This window comes from Vulpes vulpes, chromosome 9 (assembly GCF_048418805.1).
Source record: "Vulpes vulpes isolate BD-2025 chromosome 9, VulVul3, whole genome shotgun sequence".
Classification (NCBI taxonomy): domain Eukaryota; kingdom Metazoa; phylum Chordata; class Mammalia; order Carnivora; family Canidae; genus Vulpes; species Vulpes vulpes.
In genome coordinates this window covers 663,299-684,963 of record NC_132788.1, presented here as the reverse complement: position 1 = coordinate 684,963, position 21,665 = coordinate 663,299, and the positions used below count along the sequence as shown (strand labels likewise).

Sequence of the window (21,665 nt, the reverse complement as noted above, 5' to 3'; positions counted from 1 at the left end):
CGGCCGCTGCCAGGCCCTGCTCTGGCCCGGCCAGGAGGGCGGGCTGCCCTCGCCATCCTCCCACAGCCCCTCCCTTGGGTCCTGCCCGTCCTCTCATGCCCTCGCTGCTGGGCAGGATGAAGGCCCCAGCACCCGGCCACGTCCTAAAGGGAGGTGCCTGGGTGGGCCTAGGTCCCTGCAAGTTGCCAATCCCCCCCAGCAGCCCCACCGGGAGAGTGGGGAGACTGTGCTGCGGGTGGTCCCGTGGCGCAGAGCAAGGGCACCGCCCCCTGGTGCCCCTGGACAGGCCCCCCGTGAACACCCAGCCCGGCCCCCGCAGAGCTCCCAGGGTGCCATCCCACTCTACAGGCACAGACCCCAGGCAGCGTTGGGTGACAGCCTCAGGCAGTCCTCTTGGGGCCCTTGGCTGCGGCAGGGGGGCATGCAGCCCCCACTAGGCCCATGAGCTCGGGGCGGCTGCCACCCCCCAGTGTCTCTGGATGGCTGTTTTGCAGAGGCTGGAGGACACCGTCTTGAGCCCCACGGCCAGCAGGGAGGATCGGGCGCTGACCGTTCGCGGGGAAGGCTGCCGGGCTTCGCCCACTCCTGTGCCCGCCCGAATCCGCGAGATCGTGGCCGGCAGCCTGGGGGACGAGCCACACCAAGGTGACGGGAGGTGGCGGGTGACAACGGGGGGGGGGGGGTGGGCACCAGGGGAACCACAGAGACAGCAGCTGCAGTCGAGCCTCAGTGGTCTCCACCCCCCACCCCTGCAGCGTCCCCCTCGGGCGGCTGGCCCCTCCTGGCCTGTCATCTTGCAGGGTGACGGGCCCAGAACCACGCCCTCCCACGGGGTCCCCCCGGGAGTCACACATCCCTCCCTGCAGCATGCTTCCCACCAGGCCGCAAGGACTGTCCAGTGCGGCATTCGTGTGTGGGACACATTGGTGACCGTCTCGAATCCTCCGTATTTATTTTCCGTTAGAGGAGTGAAAATCCCGAAGGGCGACGCTGAGGAAGTGCAGACCCTGAGCAGGGCCCCCCACCCCGCCCGGGCCTCTGACCGCAGCACGCAGGCCCCCTGTGTCCCTACAGCAGGGCCACCCAGCCGCTCGGCCACGGGGCCCCCGCTGTGCCCGTGACTGCCTGTGCGGGTCCCGAGCCCCCCATGCAGAGTAAGGGTCTGTGGCCTCCCGAGGGACCTGTCGCTCTCCGGGCACGTGTGAAGGGGGAGGAAAGCCCGCCGTGCGCTCAGGAAAGCAGCTCAGATGAGACCGGTTACCCTGCATCAGCAGGTCTCGGTGCCTAGTGGGGGCCGGGGGTCCCCATGTCCAGGCCTCTCGCCTGCCCTCCACTCTGCTTTGGGGCTGTGTTGGGGTCAAGGATGCGGATGAGACGGAGGGCCCCGGGAGCGGGAGGGAGGCCTGGAGCATGACGTCCAGGACCCCACGCCAGGGTCTCCCGGGTCCGGTCAGGGACGCTCCCAGAAGGTCGGGGCCAACCGCAGAAGGAGCCCAGGGACCTGCCCGCGTCCCGCCGTGGGGACAGGGCGCGGTGGCCCAGGCGGTGCGGGCTGACCCTGGCGCTCCCCCTGCAGGGGTGCGGGAGCCGCTGGCCGCCTCGGCCCGCCTGCAGGAGGAGAACGAGCTCCTGCAGCAGGAGCTGTGCCGGCTGGAGAGCCTGCTGGCCCAGGCGGGCGCTGAGCACGACGAGCTGGCCAGCAGGTGCCACACGGCCAGCGAGCGGGTAAGGGTGCCCGGGGCGCGGGGCCAGCAGAAGGGTGGCCCGGGAGGCCGGGGGTCAGACGGTGGCACTGAGGACGCAGCCTGACGGTCCCCTCAGCCTCCGTGCAGCTGAATCCCCAGCCAGGCTGGAGGCGGGAGGGTGCTCGCAGGCCCCCCACGACGAAGGCCCCGGTCTCCCAGCCCAGCCGGAGCACTGCCTTGTGTCCTGGCTGCCGGGGGCTTGCTGGGGCAGCCTGGTGAGCCCCGAGCCCTCGGCCCCAGCGCCCCACCTTTGGGGTCCACCCAGGAACCGGCCCCGGCCCTCGGCTCCGCCCCCGCCTCCACCTTTCCCTGACAGCCAGGCCGGCTGTGACTTCAGAGGATAGCTGTGACCCTGGGTCCTCGATCTTTGGTCCCCTGGGTACCCCCAACGCCTCCAGCCACAGCAACAGGCCATGTGGCTATGAAGTGTGGAGGCAGGGAGGGGGGGTCCTATTGTACAGATGGGGACACTGAGGCAGAAAGGCAAGGACACCTGCCAGGCCAGAGCCCGGGATGCCCGGCCCCAGGGTGGGGTGCCCACGCCCCTGTGGCATCTGGCCCACCCGGCCCCGCTGTCCCCAGAGCCCTCCGTGCCATCTGAGGCAGAGCCGCTGCCCCCACGCCAGGTGAGGACACGCTGGCCTGGGGCTGAGCTGCCCGCGCTGCGGCCGAGGCAGAACCAGGGGCGGCCCTCACTGCAGCACGACCGTGACCAGCGCCCAGGCAGTGCCCAGGCCCCCAGGCTGCCCCCTGTTCCCCGGGATGTCCGAGGCTTCCGGGAGAGGTGGCACCAGCAGCCCCCAGACCTAACGCCTGCTCTCCCTACTGCCCCCACCCCGGCGAGCCCCTCGGGGCAGCACCATGACGAGGGGTGTCCTCGGCCCCATCAGGGCCAGGAACCCAGGGGGCACCCGCCCGCCGGCCCGGGCTGTCTGCGGCCTCGGCCCAGTCGTGGGGGTGGGGGGCCTTCCTAGCACAGGGTGGGGAGATGTTGGGAACCCGCGGCGGGAATAGAAGCCAGAAATCCTGCGGACACATTAGTAAGCCTCATGAGTCAGAACTGAACTCCCAGACCCCGCAGCCCGGCACACATGTCCAGCTCCTGAGGGCGTCCCCCACCCCCCACCCCGTGCAGGCACCAGAAGGGGCAGGCCTCCCCCATGACCCCCGAGCAGATGGCCGGGAGGGGGTGACCTCTGTGCGGCACGTCCACTGGGTGGGCACCCCGGCACCTGCCCTGGCCTCGGCTGTCTCCATCCTCGGGCCCGCAGGCTCTCCTGACCTCCCGCGTCCCAGCCCCCCCCCCACCCGCCAGCTGGGCCGAGTTCCCCTCCCCAGACACCCCCAGGGGCTCCGGGGTGCAGGTCTGGGGGCCGCCCAGCACCTCCCGTCCTCCTGGAGCTCCAGGCTGCCCACCTCTCAGGCTCCAGCAGGGAGGCGGGGAGGAAGGACACGGCCCTGAGGCAGGCCTGGTGCAGCTCCATGACCCCCCCACCGCCCCCAGGCCTGCCCCGGGCAGAAGCCCACCTGCCGCAGGGGAACTGGGGGGCAGCGGGAGGGGTGGGAGCCCACGCTCACTCTCACTCGGCGGGGCGACCCCAGGCCTGCTCTGTCCTGGTGAGCCGGCCCGGGGGCCCCTCCGCAGCCAGCCAGGCACGGGGCGCGGGGTGAGCGCGTGAAGGCCTGGCCGCTGCCCCTTGGAGTGCGGGGACCCTGGCGGGCCCTGGGGCGGCTGGCTAGTGGGCCACCGTCCTCTCCAGCTGCAGGCCCGTCTGGAGACCACCGAGGCCCGGTTGCGGAGGTCGGAGCTGGAGCACAGCGTGGACCTGGAGGAGGCCCTGGGCCGTTTGGAGGCCGCCGAGCAGAGGTGAGTGTGGGCGGCTGCAGGGAGCTCGGCCGCACCCCCAGAGGCAGCAGACGCCCTCGCCCCGGGGCCTCCTCCCAACTTGCCTGTAAGGCAGGGTTGGCCGCGGGCCTCAGAGGCAGGGGAAGAAGTGGGCAGAGCAGGGCGGGGACGGGGACCACCCGGGGGCTGAGGGGGCTGCAGGTCCCGCGGGTCTGAGGGTCTCACCTGCCCTGCCCTCCACCCCGACGGCCGTGGGTGCCCTGGCCGGTGCTGCAGGCGGGTCCCCTGGGCCGACCGTGGGCCTCGGAGGCGCAGCCAGTCCTGGGGTGCCCACGGGTGCTGCCCTCGACCCCATTCTCGTTCATGCGCTGGCCCCGCCTCCCTCTGGCTTCAGGCCGCCCTGATTTCCCGGTCAGGGCCTCGTCTGCCACCACTGGCAGGCGTGGGTCACGCCTGAGAATGCCCAGTGGTGCCCCCGGCTCTCCAGAAGGAGCCCCTGGGCCCCGGGCCCCGGGCTCCGGGCGCCGTCCCTGGGAGGGAAGGGCACGCGTCCACACTGCAGGGAGGGCAGCCAGGAGGCGCTGAGCCCCGGAGCTCGGCTGCGTCCAGACCTGGGGGAGGTTGGCGCGTTGGCGGAGCACTTCCCGTTACTTGCTTCATCCTCGGGGACTCCGGAAAAGCAGCAAAGTGCTGACGAGCATTCGGAAAACGGGTTTTCACAAACAGCCGGGGGGGGGTCGTAACCCAGGAGGAGGCGATGCCCAGGTTGCAAAGAGGAGCGGAGCAGGTCCCTGCTGGGAGGGAGGCTCCCTTGGGGAGAGGACCCCGTGGTCGCAGGGGGCTGCCCCCCTCGAGGGCACGCCCGACCCCCTCCGCCGCGGGCACTCCCTCCGCAGGTGCCCCTCAGCTCCCAGCGCTGCCCGTCCGGTGTCTCGGGCCCCCCACCTGGCGCCTGGGCCGGAGCCGGCCACGCTTGAGGGGCACGGCCAGGAAGGCTCAGCATGGGAGGAGCAGGGCGCCGGGGCTCCTCGGGTACCGGGCCCAGTTTGGGGAGCCGTGGGGGGCCCGTTGCAGGCGGTCAGTGCCCCCTGGGGCCGGCTTGGGGCCCTCACGGCTGAGCGGGGCCGGCCGGGCCGGGAAGCTCCGGGCTCGGCTCCGAGGGGCGTCCAGGGAGAAGCCCCCAGGGCCAGGCGCGGTGCTGTGTGCCGCCCAGGAGCTCTGGACTGGCGCAGGTGAACAGCCTGCTGCGGCAACAGCTGGAGCACCTGAGGAGGGCCAACGACGGGCTGGCCGAGGAGCTGGCCAGGACGGCCGACGGCGTGCTCCACCTCCGGAGCCAGCTGGAGCTGAGGGAGGCGCAGCGCGGGACCAGGACACAGGTGCTTGCCCGCGTTGGCCCGCGGCGGCTCGTGGCGGGGGGTCGGCGGGGGGGCCGGGAGGCTCAAGTGGCTCTGAGGCGGTCCCTCCTGGGGGGCAAGGCCGCTGACCTCCGGCCACGCCGGGCTCCCCATCCGGCTGGGCCCAGCAGCCTGCGGGGGTGGGGGGCCGCTGGGGAGGGAGACCCTCCCTCGAGGAACGGCAGGCGGGACCAGACCCGCGCAGGGCCCCGCGCCTGAGACAGCAGCAGGCCCCCGGAGGCCGGGCCCTGGTCAGACCCCGGGGGCACACCTTGCTCCAGGCACCACCACCCCCCCGCCGGCCTACCCTGGTCACAGTGTTCTGATCCCAGGCCTCGGCCTCGGGGGGTGGTCACTGGGGACAAGACCTGCTGTGAGCTGGGGGATGCTTGAGACGGATGATGCCCCGCTCCCTGCCCCGCCTGCTCCGGGTTGTCCCGCCACCACGCTCATGGCCACTGAGTGAGCGAGGCGTCCCCGTCTGCTCCGACCCGTCCTTGGATGGGGGCCGCTGGAAGGGCGGCGACCTGGGGCAGGGCCGGCCTCCGCGGCTGCAGCAGCCCTCGCGGGGCAGGTGTCGCTGCCTCCCCACGGTCCTCTGCAGGTGCCCCTGGCGGGATGCGCCCCGACACTGCCTGAGAACGGCGTTTCGGGTGAAAGCAGGGCCGCGGTGGGCCAGCGTGCCCGGGGCCTCAGGCAGACCCTGCCACACGCCCCCCAGGCGAGCCTGCCTCACGGGGCCACCGCGGCACCTCCCACCCAGCGTCAGGCCAGCCGGCTGGGCCCCCACGGGCCTGGGGCGTGGCTGCTGTGCAGGAGGCCTTGACCCCTGTGCCAGGCCCCTGCGGCTGCGGTTCCGTCGGAGGCTGGGGGCCTCCTGCTGTGTGGCCTCCAGACAGAGGGTCCTGCCCTTGCCCGTGTCCTGCAGAGGCCCATGGTCATCATCGCAGGTGGTGGCCAGGCAGGGGCAGGTTAGAGGCGGCCCCGCATCCCTGCCGCCCTCGCCTCTGCTTGTGACCTGGGGGGACCCGGATGCCCTGGGGGGCAGGTCCCGAGTTCAGCCCGGCGGTGGTTTGTCCAGGGTCTCTATTGCCCCCTTGGCCTTGAAAGGAGGTCTCACTGGTCGGCAGGTGGTCCCTCTCGGTCCCTGAAAGGCTCTCCCTACGCTCTGGCCCCCCCGCCGCTGCGAGAAGCGGGCGCCCGGGGCCTCTGAGGTAGTCCGGCCTCCCACCCGGCGGCTTCAGGATCCCCGCTCCCGCCTCGCGGTCCTGCAGTTCCCCTGGGACGCGTCTCTGTGCAGATTTCCTTCTCTTTATCCTGCTTCGGATTCAGCAGGACGCTGTGCCTTGGCGACCTTCGAGGGTAGGCCTCACGTCCCCGAGCTCTCCGGCCCCGCGCAGGCCAGCTGCTCTGAGGACGCCCTCGGGCTTCTGCGCCGGCACGTCCGTCCTCCCTTTGTCACCCGGGCCGTATTCTAGAGCAGGCTCCCAGCGCACCTGCCTGGTCAGCACGTCCGCCTCTGGTGTCCGCGCTGTTAAACCCGCCCGCTTTGGCTAAGATCCCAAGTATCGGGTCTTTGGTGTTTAAGGACTGTGGCTGAGGCCTCCCCGAGTATCCGGCTCTTACCCCGGACGTGCACGCGTCTCGTTGCTTGCTGACGCATCTTAGAAACGGCCACGTCCCCCGCTGTGCCGGATGTCGTGACGTCTCGCGTTGTCTGAGGTCTGATCGTGCCGTTTGTGCTGGCTCTTGACTGCGGTGCCCCGTTCCCTTGTGTCGTCAGTGATTTGTCTTGAATTTTAAACCAAGAGCGGCTTATTTTTCTTGCAACTTGGGTGCTCGTTCTTTGAAACCCGGAAGGGATGGGGTCTCTTCCAGAAAGGATTTTCCTTTGCTTCGGCAGGTGCGCAGGGGCGGCTCTGACCGTCTTTGGGGCCACATTGGAGTACGTTTCCAGCCTGAGCATTTTTTTTTCAAGCCACCCAGGTGATGTGAATTCAGGCTGAAATCTGCGTACAGGCGGCCTTGTGGCCCTACGTCCCCAGGGAGGAGGCTGCTGTCAGAACCCCGCAGACGGGGCTTGTGCTCCGCTAACGTTAGCTGCTCACGGTTCTGGAGGTGGGAAGCGCAGGATAAAGGCGCGCGACCACTCAGCGCGGGGCCAGGGCGGCTTCCCAGCCCGGACAGCATCTTGGAACTACAGCCGCAGGCGGCCGATGGGCGAGGGGGCTCGCGGGCACCCTCATAAGGGCACTAAGCCCATCACCAGGGTGGAGCCTGACACCCACCTCCACACCCCGTCCAGTAGGGATTAGGTTTCACCGTTGAACTGGAGGGGCCACCTTGGAGGTTCCCCCTTACACTGCCCTGCAGGCAGGGCTGTGCATGTGCCCGTGCCCGTGTGGGCGCGTGTGTCCGCTCACTCACCTGGACGGCCCCCCTTGGACGGCAGCTCCGAGATCTCGCTCGCGAGTGTGGGCAGACGCGCCGTCTGGACGGGCCCCAGGCTTTCCTCGCTGTCCCCTGACCCCCGCGGTCCAGGAGACCATGTTCCCGTTGCTCAGTTTGGCAACAGGCTGCCTGCGTCCCTCTGGAGTCCCTCACCCCGGCGTCCAGGCCGGAGCGCCCCCCCCCCCCCCCCCCCCCCCGGTGCGTCAGCCTCGCGTCCCGGAAGTCGTCTGGTCTGGAATCTTCCGCAGTTCATGGCGGTTGTTGGGCAGGGCGGCCCAGCCGTGCGCAGGTCTAATCCCTGCTCCTGGAGGATCACCCTGCGGGCCGGGGCACAGTGAGGCCCGACAGAGGGGCATCGCCTACACACGTGGGCTCAGTGCCGGGACCTCAGATGCGGGTCAGGACCCAGGGGCTCGGCAAAGGCTTCGTGGAAGAGGAGGAGCAGGGGGACGTGAGGGCCTCCGTCGGCAGTGGCATCAGAGAGGCACCCGGAGTGGGCCGGGAGGGCAGAGGGGTAGGTACGGGGCCGCCCAGGGCCCGCACTGAGCCCCCGGGGGGCACGGAGGTCCGCACTCGGGACGGAGCCAGTGCAGGGCCCGGGACGGGGTGGAGACCTGGGAGCTCTGGGCTTCAGCCCGGTCCCTGTACAGCGGCCAGCGCTGGCCCTTCCCGCCCGCCCTCCACGCCCCGCCTGTCGCCTGTCTCGGAGGGCGGCTTCCCCACCTTCCCCTCCATGCACTCCAAGGGCTACAGGCCCGGTCCCTGGCACCTGTGAGGACCCGGCCCCACCGGACACACCAGGGGCTCCCCCAGAGGAAGAGCTGGGAGGGCGCAAAGCCTGTCCCCTGTGCTGCAGGGGGGGGTGGGGGGGAGGCGGTTGTGGAGGGCCACACAGGTGCCTCCCGCCCCAGCAGGGAGACCAGGCGGGTGAGTCCTGGTTCCGGGCAGGAGCTGGATGCGGTCGCCTCCCCAGGTCGTCGGGGGCGGGGGGCGCTGCCCCCAGGAAGCAGGGCCCCCGGGGTGCTGGGTCTGCTCCCTGCCGGGGGCGCCCACCTGGAAGAGGGCATTGAGGGGCGGGTGTGCGGGGTCCCAGGGCTCCAGCTGCCTCCCTGGCCCGAGGCGGACTCCGGCCTCTTGCTTTCAGAGCCAGCGCCCCCGCGACGGGGGCACCCAGGACCTCCTCCTTCTGTGGAGACAGGCGACCGCGCTCCGGGCACAGCTGGCCGAACTGCGCGCAGCCACGGACAGGTGACGGCCGGGGACCCGCGTGGGGGAGACGGGCGCCTGGACGGGGCCTGAGGCTCAGCGGCGGTGCTGACTCCCCTCCCAGGGGGCTCGCGGACATGCGAGTGGAGGCGGCCAGGACGGCCCGGCGCCTGCGCACAGCCTGCCTCAGCCTCGACTGCCACCTGCGGCTGTCGGCCCGCGGCGAGCCCGGCGCCCCGGAGCAGCAGGCCCTGCAGGCTGCGCGGCTGGAGCGGCAGCTCCGGGACAAGGTGCGGGAGATGCTCCAGCTGCAGGGCCGCTGGGACGCCGAGAAGGTGGCGCTCCGGGCCAGGTGGGTGCGGCGGCCGGCGGGCGGGCGGGCGGGCGGGCGGGCGGGAGGGAGGACGAGGGCCGGGCGCCTCCCAGCCCCTCCCAGCTCCCAGCGGCCACGGTTCCCAGACACGCACGGGCCCCGCGTGCAGCTGTACCGGGGGCCTCCGTGCTGCCGCTCACCCTCGTGACGGTGCCCCTGGCGGCACAGGACGGTCCCCAACGTGGCAGGCTCACGCGGCCCTAACCAACCCCGGAGGCCAGGCGAGGGCGCCCAAACCTTGAGGGTCTCAGCTGCGGCGGGCGGGCATGGCCCGTGTCCTCGTGGCCGGTCCCAGAAGCGGAATTCCCGGCCTCGCAGCACGTCCCTGCCACGGTGGGCGCCCGCTTGGAGGCTGACCACTTGAGAGGCTGAGGCAGGTGGGGGCCCAGGTCTACGCCGGGTGCAGCTGAGACCGGGGCCCTCCTGGGGCCTGCGAGCCTCGGAGCGAGCACGCGAGGTCCTGGACGCAGAGGACATGTCCGTGGCTCAGACGTGAGGGCAGCTTCCGCGGGCAGCGGGGAGACAGCTCCCCAGGGAAGGCCGAGCCTGCTGCCCCCGGGCGCAGCTCCAAGGGGCGAGGATCGCCTGGCCACAGGCACCTGCCAGGCTGCGGGGAAGAAGGCCGCCCTGCCCTCGGGGGCCACTTGAGTCAAACAGACCCCAACACAGGGGGTGGGGGGGAGGCGGTTGCGGAGGGCCACACAGGTGCCTCCCGCCCCAGCAGGGAGACCAGGCGGGTGAGTCCTGGTTCTGGGCAGGAGCTGGATGCGGTCACCTCCCCAAAGGGGCGAGGCAGGCGGGCCCAGGGGTGCCAGATGCAGGGGCAGCTCCCCGGGCCTGCGCGGAAGATGCTGGAACCACAGCACAGGAGACCCAGATGCCCCGGGGTCTTTGAGAAGGAGAGGGACGATGACATCACTTGGTGGCGGAGGTGGTCCCGGCGGAGGACGCAGCTGGGCTGAGGGCCCGGAGGACGGGCGTGGAGCCTCCGGGAGCCGCAGGCCGTGACGCTGGAGAGCAGAGTTGGGGTCGGGGTGGGCCCGGGGCGCTGGACTCTGCTCCCGAGGCCGTGGGGGCCACCGAAGGTTCTAGAGCGGGAGAGAGGCGTCTGGTCGGACGGGGCTGAGGTCCACTGAGCCGTGCCGCGGGGGCCGGGAGCAGGCAGCGCTGGGCTGTTCTCTGCTGACGCCCCCAACCGCCCTCCAGGCTCTCGGAGCAGACGCTGCTGGTGGAGAAGCTCACGGAGCAGAGCTCCAAGCACGAGAGCACCATCGCTTCCCTCAGGGCGGACCTCCAGGCCCGGGTGCGGGGCGGGCACGGGGCGGGCGCGGGGTGGGGGGCGGCCGCCTGCCCTGCCCGCTGAGGCCCTGCTGTGGCCACAGGAGTCCCCGCGCGGTGGAGGCCAGAGGGCGGCGGGCGTCCTGGAGGAGGAAGCTGCGTCCCTGCGGCGCGTGTTGAAGAGAATCACAGAGGTGCGGCCGCCTGGGGCTTCCTGTGGGACCGCAGGCACCTGCCAGGATCTGGAAGGTCCCAGCTCGCGCCCCTCCGCCCCGTCCTCTCTGCACCCCGTAGGTGGCCCAGGCAGACGCGGGGGGCCCGCTGCTGGCGACGAGCGGCAGCACCGAGGCCGAGGAGGCCGGGGCCCAGCTGAGGAGGCCCGCGTGCTCTGCGTCCCCACCCCTGGCGAGCTCCCCGGACACCCCGGAGGCGGCCCTGCAGGCCGTGCAGGCGGCCATCGAGCGGCGGCGGTGGCGGGAGCAGGTGGGCGGCCACGGCCCAGGGCGGGAAGCAAAGCCGGGCGGGTCCCGGGGCTGCGGGAGGAGTGGGGTCCCGTCCAAGGCCCGCCCAGGCTGGAGGGGCTCACGCCGCCCCCCCCCCCCCCGCCGCCGCTCCCCCCCCCAGGAGCTGCGCCTGCAGCTGGAGTCGGCGGAGGCGCGGGCCGCCCGGCTCCGGGAGCAGCTGTCCGGGGACCGGCAGGAGCTGCAGGCGGTGCGGAGGCTCCTGCACGAGCTGCAGGCGCAGGCCCGGGAGGCACAGCAGTGCCCGGCGTGCGGCGAGCTCCTGCGGAGGTGACCGGAGCGCGCAGGGCAGAGGACAGAGCGGCTCCTGGCGAGGCCACGTGCCCCGGCCCCCTGCCCCCAGCCCCGTGGCGACCCGCCTGCTCCGAGGCCCTGCCCCCCTGGGCCCACCTGGCTGCTGCCGCCCAGGACGCAGCCCCCCAAAGCCCCGGCTGAGCATGCGCCCTGCCCCCGGCCCCCAACTCCCGGGACTCCTCCCAGGGCTCCCGCCATCCTTCAGGAACGGCCCCAAAGTCCCCCAAACGCCCTTCTGGCCACATCCACGGGGCGGCCTGAGAGCCCTCCTGGGGGCTGTGGATCCCATGGCCTGAGGTGCAGGCGGCCAGGAGGCCTTCTGGATGCTTCCTGCACATGCTGCTGCCCCGGGGCCAGTGGCGGTGGGACCTGAAGCTCCCCTGCTCGGTGCTGAGTGAGGGGCCAGGAGACGGACAGGAGGCCACTTCCCCTCATCACCCCGGGGGTGGGGACTGTGGCTCCCTTGGGGAGGCGCCTTCTCGGGGTGACCTGACGGCGCCCTTGGTGCAGAGACAGGACGTCTGGGGTGACATGAGTCCCATGCCCGCCCCAAGAGGCACCCAGGGAGGGACGGGAGCAGGGCTCAGGCTGGCGTGGGGCGCGGCTGGGGCTCCTACTGGGGCAGCCCTGGCTTGGGGGGCCGGTGTGGCTGCTGGGGGGCAAGCCGTGGCTCCGGGGACAGGTGGGCAGGTCTGGGTGGGCCCCTCACGGGGTGGGGGGACCCAGGGGCATTTGGGAGACGGAGGCTCCAGGATTTGGTGCTTCAAGGGCCGGGGCCTGAGGGCGCAGCCAAGGCTCGGATTCCCGGCTGGGGCAGCTGGCGGCTCTCCAGGGCCCGCGCCCCCCATCAGGACCAGGCCCGCAGGACAAGCAGACGCGGATGTGGGGACGGTGCCAGGGAGGAGGGTCCGCCCGTCAGACTGTCCTGCGGGGACCATGCGCTTGGCCGGCGGGGGGCAGAGGGCCGAGCAGAGGGCCGAGCAGAGGGCAGCAGGGAGCCCGACCTTGAGCGCCCTGGGGGCTCGTGGAAGCCTCGAGAGGGGCACGCCTGGGCCCAGAGGCTGGGTGCCTCCCCGGGTGCACACCCATGGGCGCCTGGGCCGCACCCTCCCTGCCTTCCCGCGCTCCCGCCCAGGCCGAGGTTCAAGCCCACCCGGGGCGTGACCCGGTCCCGGGGCTCCCCAACCTCCGCCTCCCCTGCTCCCAGAGAGAAAAGGGCCCTGGAGCCGGCGGTGGAGGGGATGAGGAGGAAGGCGGCCGCGCTGGAGAACGCAGAGCTGCAGGGGGGCGGCCTGCTGTGGGCGCAGCAGAGGGGAGGGCTGCAGGCCGGGCGCGGGGCCGGTTGCCGGGCTCCTGAGGGCAGCACAGGGTCCCCGTCACCCCGCCCACGGCCTGCACCCCACAGGGGCAGAGGTGGACACAGGAACCTCCCTGCAGGGCCACCCACACTCCCCCGGGCTCCCCGGGCCCCCCGCCCCGCGGCCCCCAGCTTGCCCCAAGCTAACCGCACCCCTTCCCCTCTGGTTTCTGCACCTCAGTCGGGGGCGCCTGGAGCAGCTGGAGGAGAAGGTCTCGGGGCTCAGGAGGGAGCTGGTGTCCGCCCAGGAGGCGCTGCACTCGGCCCAGCTGCAGACAGACATTGTGGAGAGCGAGAGGGAGGGTCTGCGCAGGGCCCTGGCCCGGGTACTGCTCCGCGCCCGCTGTGCCCCCGTCCCCGCTCGCCTGTCCCCTCTCCCCCGGGGCCCTCAGTCCATCTAGATTTCCCAGCACCACCGGCGGCCTCCTGGGGCCCCAGCTGCGGGCCCTGGCCCGTCCCCCACCGTCCCGGCCGCTAGCCACCGCTGCTTCTCTGCGCCAGCTCCCTTGGTACCCTGTCACCCCTCCGGGCTGCAGCCTGGGTGCCCAGGGGGCCGCCGTCCCCCTCAGAGGCCTCCCCACCCTGCCCCGCCCAGAGCGTCAGCTTGCACACCTCCACAACGCGGGGCTCACTCCCTCCCAGCTCTGGCCTGCAGGAAGCCGAGTGTCCCCCGGCGTCCCTCTGGTGTCCCCCATGGGGGTGACGGCCGCCCTGCCTCCCCACCCTAGGCCGAGTCCAGCAACACTGACCTGGAACTGCTCGTGACCCGGCTGAAGTCAGAGGGAGTGGAGCAGAGGGACTCCCTGGCCAGGATGGCTGCGCTGACGGAGGGCCTGGCTGAGGACAGAAGCCACCTGAGCCACCTGGTCCTGCAGGTGAGGTTGGGCCCCTCACCTCCCACCTCTCCATCTCCTCCAATCCTACACGGAGAGCAGGTGTGGCAGGAGGAGGCCGGGCAGGGGGTCAGCCCGAGGGACGGGTCGGGGTGGGGGGGAGCCTAGGTGCAGACCCCTCCCCCTCCCAGCAGCTGGAGCAGGAGCGGGACCGGCTGCGGGGGCAGCAGAAGGCGCTGGAGCAGGAGCAGGCGGGCACGCGGGAGCGGCTGGCGCGGGCGGAGCAGCAGCTGGAGCAGGTGCAGGGGCAGGCGGCCCGCCTCCAGCAGCAGGTGGGCCAGGTGAGGCGTGGAGGGCTCCTGCTGCCCCAGCGGGGCTGCCCCGCCTCTGTGGGTGCGGAAGGTCGCGGGTCACCGTTGGAGGTCCCGCCGGCGAGGGGAGGGTAGGACTGGGGGGTAGGCAGGGTCCCTGGGGCTGTCCCCAGCGCCCCCAGGGGACCCAAGGCCCCGCCCATGACTGGCACACACTCGGGGTCGGGGGCTTCACTGCCTCCTCCGCCGCCAGGCTCCCTCCTCCCTGCGTGCTCCATCTGGGGGGGGCGGCCTTCCGGGGGGCCGACTCCGCGGGGCAGGGCACTGCAGCGCTTGGCTTGCCTCCATTCGCGGCCCACGGGCCCTGTGAGCCTTGGGACTCCGCGCAGCGCCCTCCACTCTCTCCCGCGCTGGCCCATCCGTCCCGGCCGTCGTCTTCCTCCTCCTTTCACCGCAAGGTGACTCGCACTCGGGAGCCAGCGCGCGTTTCCGTGAGCAGTGACCATTGCGTGCACGGCGTGGCCAGCGCGGAGGAGACGGGGCCGGTCCCCTGGGCCACGCGCTGGCTCCCCCGGGGCAGAGCTCCTGGTGGACGGAGCCGCGGAGTTGGAGTCTTGGCGTCATGGGTGGGAGTCGGGGGCGGGCAGGCGGCAAGAGCTGGGGTTTGACGGCCCAGTAACGGTCCGTGTACGGATAAACCACACTGGCTCCCCCGTGTCCCTGCTGCTGCACGTTTGGGTTCCGTCCACTTTGGGTTGTGATGCGCCAGACGGCCACAGACATCGGTGACCAAGACGCACGAATGTGCAGGGAGGCGGCCGTTTGGGAGGTGGCCGTGGAGCTTAGTAAGAAACCGCCCAGCGATTTTCCGGAGAGATTGCAGTATTTATCCCACCGGCAGCCGCCCGGACGGGGCCTTGCAGCTGCTCCTCGGCCTTGTTGACACTCGGCATCATCCACTTTTGCTTTTTAGCTGCTCTGTGTGTGCGGCCACATCCCGCTGTGGTTTTCCTCCACCTTTCCTGGATCACAAACGATCTTGAGCACACCGGAAATTTGTGGACCTTCTTTTCTTGTCAAGTGTCTGTTCAAATCTTTTGCCCATTTTTGTTTTTTTTTTTTTTTTTTTTTTTTGTGGTTTGGTCGTGGGCGTGTAGGAATTCTGCACACACCTTGACCACAAGTGCTTCGTCAGACGGATGTACTTGGAATGGTTTATTCACGTTGGTGACTTGCCTCTATGTTCTCTGCTTTTTTAAAGATTATTTATTTATTTATTCATGAGAGACACAGAGAGAGGCAGAGACGCAGGCAGAGGGAGAAGCAGGCTCCATGCAGGGAGCCCGATGTGGGACTCGATCCCGGGTCTCCAGGGTCATGGCCTGGGCCGCAGGCATATGCTCAACCGCTGAGCCACCCGGGCGTCCCTTCCCGCACTGATTTTTAAAGACGGTCCTTTCTCCCTTGAGTCAACTCAGCGACTCGTTGAAAGCGAATTGAACATATACGCGCAGAGATGAGCACGGGCCAGATTATCGGTCTGTGCAAATCCATCTGCTCATTCTTTCCCCCAAACCACACTGTCTTGGTTACCAGGCTTCTTGCTCAGCCTTGAGATTAAGGAGCACGAGTTCTCAACCTTATTCTTCTTTTTAAAATGGTTTTGACTGTTGGAAATATCCCACATTCCCGTGTACCCTACGGGATCAGCTCGTGAGTTTCTGTCCTCCCCGAAAAGCTGTCAGAACCTACTCAGTTGGGATTGTGTTGACGTTGTAGGTGGAATCCAGAGGCCTGGGCGCCTTGAGGTGTCCGCCCGTGAGGATGTGGCGTTTCTCTTTACTCACGTCTCTCAGCTGTGGTTTGTTCTCCGTGTAGCTGTCTTGCTCATACTTGATTATCACACCCTGGGCCAGAGGCAGGTGCTAAACCGCTGAGCCACCCAGGGATCCCACACACGGATTTTCCAAGTACCTACTTGTCACCCATTTCTTATATAATTCCATTGAGGTCAGAAAACATACTGTAGGGTCATCCGGGGGGCTCAGTCGGTTAAGCGTCTGCCTTCAGCTCAGATCACGATCTTGGGGTCCTGGGATCGAGCCCCACATGGAGCTCCTGCTCAGCAAGTAGCCTACTTCCTCCTCTCCTCCCTGCTTATACTCTCTCTCTCTCTCTGGCTATCACTTTCTCTCTCAAATAAATAAATAAAATCTTTAAAATAAGAATAAAAGAAGAAAAAAGAAAAAACATGCTCCATGCTACTTGAATGGCTCTAAAGGTACTGAGGCATGTTTTTGGCCCAGCCAGTCTTGCTGAGCATCCCATGCTCGTGTGAGAAGAGCCAGCACAGTGATACTGGTGGATGCAGGGTCAATAAATATCAATTACGTCAAATATTGTTCAAATATTCCATGTCCTCACTGTTTTTTGTTTGTTAGCTTGTCTTATTTGTTTTACTTGGCTGGTTGTTTTTGTCTACTTGCTCTAACAATTCATGCTAGAAGGGCATTAAACTATCTGTGATTGCAGAATTATCCATTTCAAATTGTAGTCCTGTTTATTCTTGCCTCATAGTTTGAATTCTTGTTATTAGGCGCATACACGTTTAGTATTTTATGTCTTCGTGATGCACTGACTCTCCATCACTATGAAATGTCCCCTCTTATCTCCCCTGACACTCTTTTCCTTGATTTCTACTTTTTGTGGAGTTGATAGAGCCACACCAACTTTCTCATGCTGTTTTCTTTGTATACCCTTCAAGAAATTTACTTCTGATTCATCTCTGTCTGTATATTTAAAGTGTGTTTCTCATAAAAAGCATATGCTTGGGTCTTGCTTTTTTTAAGAATTTATTTATTTACTCATGAAGGACCCAGAGAGAGAGAGGCAGAGGCACAGGCAGAGGGAGAAGCAGGCTCCCTGCAGGAGCCCAATGTGGGACTCAATCCCAGGACCCCGGGGTCACGCCTTGGGCCAAAGGGAGATGCTCAACCGCTGAGCCTCCCAGGTGCCCTGGGTCTTGCTTTTATATTCACTCTGGACAGTTTCAACTTGTTGATTGCAGTGTTTGTACCATTTACATTTAGTGTAACCATTGATAGGCTTGGTTTTATTCTACTGTCTTGGTAATTTTTTTCTATTTGTGTCATTATAAACACATTTTTACCTTCCTCATTTCTGGACTTATTTTGGGTTATTTTCATATTTATGTAGTATTCCATTTTACGTTTTCTTTTTTCTTTATTTTTTTTTTGCTATTTTATGTTTTCTAATGGTATTTCTAAGCTGTACTTATTTTGCTTATTGTTTTAGTAATTATTCTGAAATTATTATATGCATAGTTTATATTCAAACAATTTCATGTTACTTCAAAAACAATTTAAGACCTTCACAATAGTATGTCACATTTATCTCTCCCATCCTTTGTGCTCTTGTTGCTATATATTTTACTTCTACATGTGCTGTTATAAACCCTACAATAGGGGCAGCCCAGGTGGCTCAGGGGTTTGGCGCCACCTTCAGTCCAGTGCGTGATCCCGGAGTCCCGGGATCGAGTCCCACGTCAGGCTCCCTGCATGGAGCCTGCTTCTCCCTCTGCCTGGGTCTCTGCCTCTCTCTGTGTGTCTCTCAGGAATAAATGAATAAAATCTTTAATAAATAAATAAACCCTACAATATGTTATTAATATTTTTGTTTTAAATGGTCACTTTAACTACGTGCGTGCACACACACACTTCAGTTATCTGGTGAAATTCTTTATCTTCACAGTATGTTAATTGTAATCTTTTTCAAGTCTTTGATAACTCCCAACATCTGCAGCCTCTAACAGGTCCCTTTCTATTGTCTTTTATATCTTGGTTTTCAGTCATTGGGCTTGCTTCTTGATATGGGTAATAATTTTGTTGAATAAGACTTTATGTTCTTATAGAGATCATTTGAGCCTCTGAATGATATCAACTTTTTCCAGAGGGAATTGGCTTTTGATTTGGGGAAATCAGAGCAGGGCAGATCGCCTGTATCCAGTCTGGGCTCACACTGGTTTGTAAGTGGGTTTCAATCCCTCATGAAGAGCGGCCTATTTTTGGTGTGCCCCGGGGTGCAACACCGCTCCCCTGGGCCCCTCACTGGATGAGTCGGGTGTAGACCAGGGCCTCTACCTTCCGGCAAGCTCCACCACCAGGTTTTGTTTTCTCAGTTCTCTCAGCTGCCACTTCTCATTCAGATTCAGAGTCCCTCACCCCTATACTGCTTGGGAATTATTTTTAAAAAAAATACAGAATCTGAGTCTCCCTCCTCTCTGATGTCTCACCTCTCAAACACCAGCTGCTTTGGTGGCTTTGAACTCCAGGTTAAGCCTCCGTAGTCTCATCAGTCAAGTTCCCAGGCCTTATCCTTGCTGCAAAGGCTCTGGGCCTTGTGCTACTTCAGGGCTGGCAGATACTGCAAGGGAAACCCGTGGCCAGGTGTCGGGCTCGACTAGGTCCACGTCTCCTTGGGTCTTGGCCATGTGGCACCTCCTAGGCCCTCATACGATTGTGATGTTGCAGGTGTGCTGCATAGATTTTCTAGCTGCTCCAGGTGGGAGGGTTGGTCTCCAACACACTTTCACCATCATCAGAAGCAGAAAGTACTGGTCTCGATGTTTGAAGATACTTTTATACGTTATAGGAGACTAGGATGGACAGTATTTGCCTTCAGCATTTTGATGAATCCATCCCACCATCTTCTGACTTTCCTTGTTGCTGTTTGGAAATCAAATGTCATTCCTATTGTTGCTCATTTTAAGCTAACGTGTGTTTTTCTGTCTGATTTTAAAATTTGTATTTTTCTATCTCCAGTATTCAGAAACATTACTGTGCTCTGTGTCCGTGATGTTTTCTTCATGTATATCCCCCTGGATGATTATGGCTCCTTTTAAATCTGTGGCTCGATGGATTTTACTGGATTGGGGCATTCTTGTGCAGTATCCGTTCAAGTATTCCCTCTGCTCTCCTCCTGCAACTTCCATTGTACACGTGTTGGACCTGTTTGCCTTGTCCCGTGTGTTACACTCTCTTCAGTATTTTTCATCCTTTTTTTCTCTTCATGATTCAGTCTGGATACAATCTTCTGCTGAACTTCCAGACTGGTAGTCCTCTCTCTTCTGTCTAAGCTGGCATTGAACCTTTTTGGTTATTGTATTTTAAAATTATACTGTTTATATCTAGTTTCTAGTTCTCTTGTGAAATTCTGTATCTTGCCATCCATCTTCTTGAACATTGAATCACAGCTACTTTATTTATTTATTTATTTATTTATTTATTTATTTATCTTATCACTGCTACTTTAAACTCTGTCTGCGAACTCCAATATCTGAGTATTCAAGAGGGCAGGGAGGCATCGGTTTTTGTTTTATGTTCTTACCTGTGGGGTTTTGTTTTGTTTTGTTTTTGCCATATGATCCTATCTCCTGATACACCTGGTAATGTTGACTAAATGCCAAATATAGGTGAAAAGTCGTAGAAACGACGTGAGGATCTTGATGACGCTATTCTTCTTCCAGAGAAGATTCACCTTTGGTTCTGGCAGGCAGTGAAGGGAAACGACCCCCTAGTCTCTGGTTGGAGTGATTGAAGTCTGAGCTTCAGCTTTCCTGAGGGATGATCTATTCCCAGGTCGGCGCCACTACTGGGTGAAGCCCTGCGGGGATTGCCACTAAAAGCCGGGATGCTATTTAGGGCTCCTCTGTCATGAAGGCTCTGAACTTGAGTTTTTGCTCCCCTGAGGCCATAGCCACTGTCTGGGCTTCTCAGTTTCTCGGCCAAAATGTCTAAATCAGCAAATTCTGAGGAGAGAAGAGATGCCAGGTGGTGCCTCTAAGGTCTCAGCTCCCTAGTCCCCCCGCCCTGGCAGCTCCCTGAGGCCTCGTACAGACCCCTGTGCTAGGTTCTGGCCACACTTGTGTGGTGCTCTTGATGGAAGTGTTTGTCTGCGGCGCCTGGTCCTCTGCCCCCTCCTGCCATTGCTGGGTGATGTTTCTTGCCCCCTGGATGCCCGTGGCCCAGCCCAGGTCACCATCTGGGTCAACAGCGGGCTCTTCCCTGGGAATGCTCAGCTTCCCCATCGCAGCTACAGAAGCGGGGGCCCCTCTGCTGTGAAAACACCCACGTGCACCTCTGAAGCCCCAGCAGTCTCCGGCCCACTCTCCTCCCCGTCTCGTCCCCCACGCCCTCTGCACAAAGTTGCTTCTTTTCTCTTGAGCGCCCCTCACCCTCCCACTCTCTGCCAGACTGTCTCGTCCCCCTCCCGTAGGTCACATGCAAGAAACAGGCGCTGGAGGAGCAGCTGGCCCAGAGCCTGCAGGACCAGGAGGCCCAGATGGACACTCTGCAGAGGGCCCTGCAGGAGAAGGAGGCTTTGTCTGAGGAGCGGACCCAGCTGCTGGCCAAACAGGCAGCCCTGGAGAGGCAGGTCCAGCTCACAGCTGCGGAGGCAGCTGACCTCAGGTACCCAGGGCCCCACCAGCAGGTCGTGTCCACGTGGCCTCCGCCCTGAAGAGCCTGGAGTGCGGCAGGGGGCGGGCACTCACTCAGCAACAGCAGAGCAATTCTGTCCACATGGGAGAGAGGCTGGGAGTGAGGGGCAAACACAGAGCCCGGGTAGGAGGAGCATCTAGGAGTGAATCTGGTGAGACCCCGGGGATGGGCCTCCTGAGCAAGGTGGCCACGCTGGCCAGACAGCAGGGAATCAGGAACCCAGTTCGGACCAGCAGAAGGAAGACCTGGAATGTCTTGCTCATGGATCTAAGAAGTTCAGGGTACACATGGCTTCAGGCCAGGCTGGATCCAGGTGCTCCCACAGTGCTGTGGGAATCCTGCCTCTCCCTGCTCAGTGCTGCTTAACTCAGGGGGTTCTGTTCCCAGGCAGGCTCATGGCGAGAGGGGTGGTGCCCACTCCAGGCTCCCTCCTTCAGCAGACAGCCCTTCTCCCCACAAAGCCCCCAAACTGAGCCACTTGATGTCCCTGAACCAATCCCGGGAGTTGCTGGGCTCAGGTTGGCAGGCTGGGGTCAGGTCCATCCCCGAAGCCAGGGGCGGTGCCAGCCCCGGGGAACCGGGAGGTCGAGGGCAGGGGCAGGATGAGCTTCAAAGACCGTCAGGTGCCACTTCTGAGGACACGAAATAGGCACTTGGGGCGAGAACAGGGGGTGCCTGTGGCCGTTGCCCGGTGAGCTGAGCTCATCCCGCGGCCTCCGTACCTTCCTGCCACCAAACTTGGGGGCTCCCTTGGGAACACCCAAGTATTTTTGTAGAAAAGATTTTCTCCTGAAATTCCGGAATCTGGGTCACGAGAACCCTTCGAGTCCCAGGTCCTTAAACCTCCTCGCAGACAAACCTCTTTTGCAAATGAAAGCTGGCGGAGAGATTGGAGCAGGGGGTCCCTGCCTGCCGCCCCCTCCCGGCCCCAGCGGTACCCGGATCCCGGGCGAGGCCGGCCGGGGCCTCCACAGCCCAGGATCCTCCCTCCAGCCGCAGCCCTGACGGCTGGGCCCGGGGCCTCTGCGCACGGCAGGCCTGTGGCCCACACAGAGCCACGTGCTCCTGAAACAGCCCTTCACGGTGACCAGCCTGAGCTTCTGGCCACAAGTCCCTGCCCTGAACGCACGCACGCCTGGCGCACACGGCCCCTCGCACACACGTGTGTGTCTCTCCGGCTGGCTCGCTGGGGCCGGGGGCCTGAGCTCTAATAGCTCCCGGGGCGTGCTGACATGCGCCAGGGGCAGGAAGTCCTGCTGCAGCTCCCTGCTTCTCCGGGGGCACCGGGCCGGGACCTGGGAGGAGGTGGGTTCAAGGCACTCGAGGGAGCGTTCCCCGCAGCGGGGAGGGGGTCACGCAGATGGGGGGGTTGGGAGGGACGTGGGGTGCTGGCGAGGACAGGGAGGAGATGCCAGGCGGTGAGGTTTCCGGGCTCTGCGGGCATCAGGGAGCCCTAGAGGGCGTCTGTGTGCCGTACCCCCTGACAAGGTGGCAGCGGGGGGCAGGGAGCTGAGGGGTCCCCACGGCCCAGGCCC

General features: G+C 64.8%; 1 protein-coding gene across 4 annotated transcripts in view; it reads left to right on the top strand.

The window, feature by feature from the left end:
• CROCC2 (ciliary rootlet coiled-coil, rootletin family member 2) overlaps positions 1–21,665 on the top strand; it is a 60,322-nt gene that overhangs the window by 10,581 nt on the left and 28,076 nt on the right. For 2 of the 4 annotated variants that reach the window (XM_072718928.1, XM_072718925.1), the window contains exons 2-15: positions 495–645; positions 1,577–1,725; positions 3,506–3,612; positions 4,805–4,970; positions 8,584–8,687; positions 8,770–8,997; positions 10,225–10,321; positions 10,401–10,490; positions 10,591–10,779; positions 10,921–11,087; positions 12,650–12,794; positions 13,197–13,343; positions 13,493–13,642; positions 19,907–20,100. In XM_072718928.1, the coding sequence (XP_072575029.1) occupies positions 495–645; positions 1,577–1,725; positions 3,506–3,612; positions 4,805–4,970; positions 8,584–8,687; positions 8,770–8,997; positions 10,225–10,321; positions 10,401–10,490; positions 10,591–10,779; positions 10,921–11,087; positions 12,650–12,794; positions 13,197–13,343; positions 13,493–13,642; positions 19,907–20,100 (2,084 nt within the window). The remainder of the gene's footprint in view (positions 1–494; positions 646–1,576; positions 1,726–3,505; positions 3,613–4,804; positions 4,971–8,583; positions 8,688–8,769; positions 8,998–10,224; positions 10,322–10,400; positions 10,491–10,590; positions 10,780–10,920; positions 11,088–12,649; positions 12,795–13,196; positions 13,344–13,492; positions 13,643–19,906; positions 20,101–21,665) is intronic. The other 2 variants (XM_072718926.1, XM_072718927.1) reach the window with 2 other exon arrangements.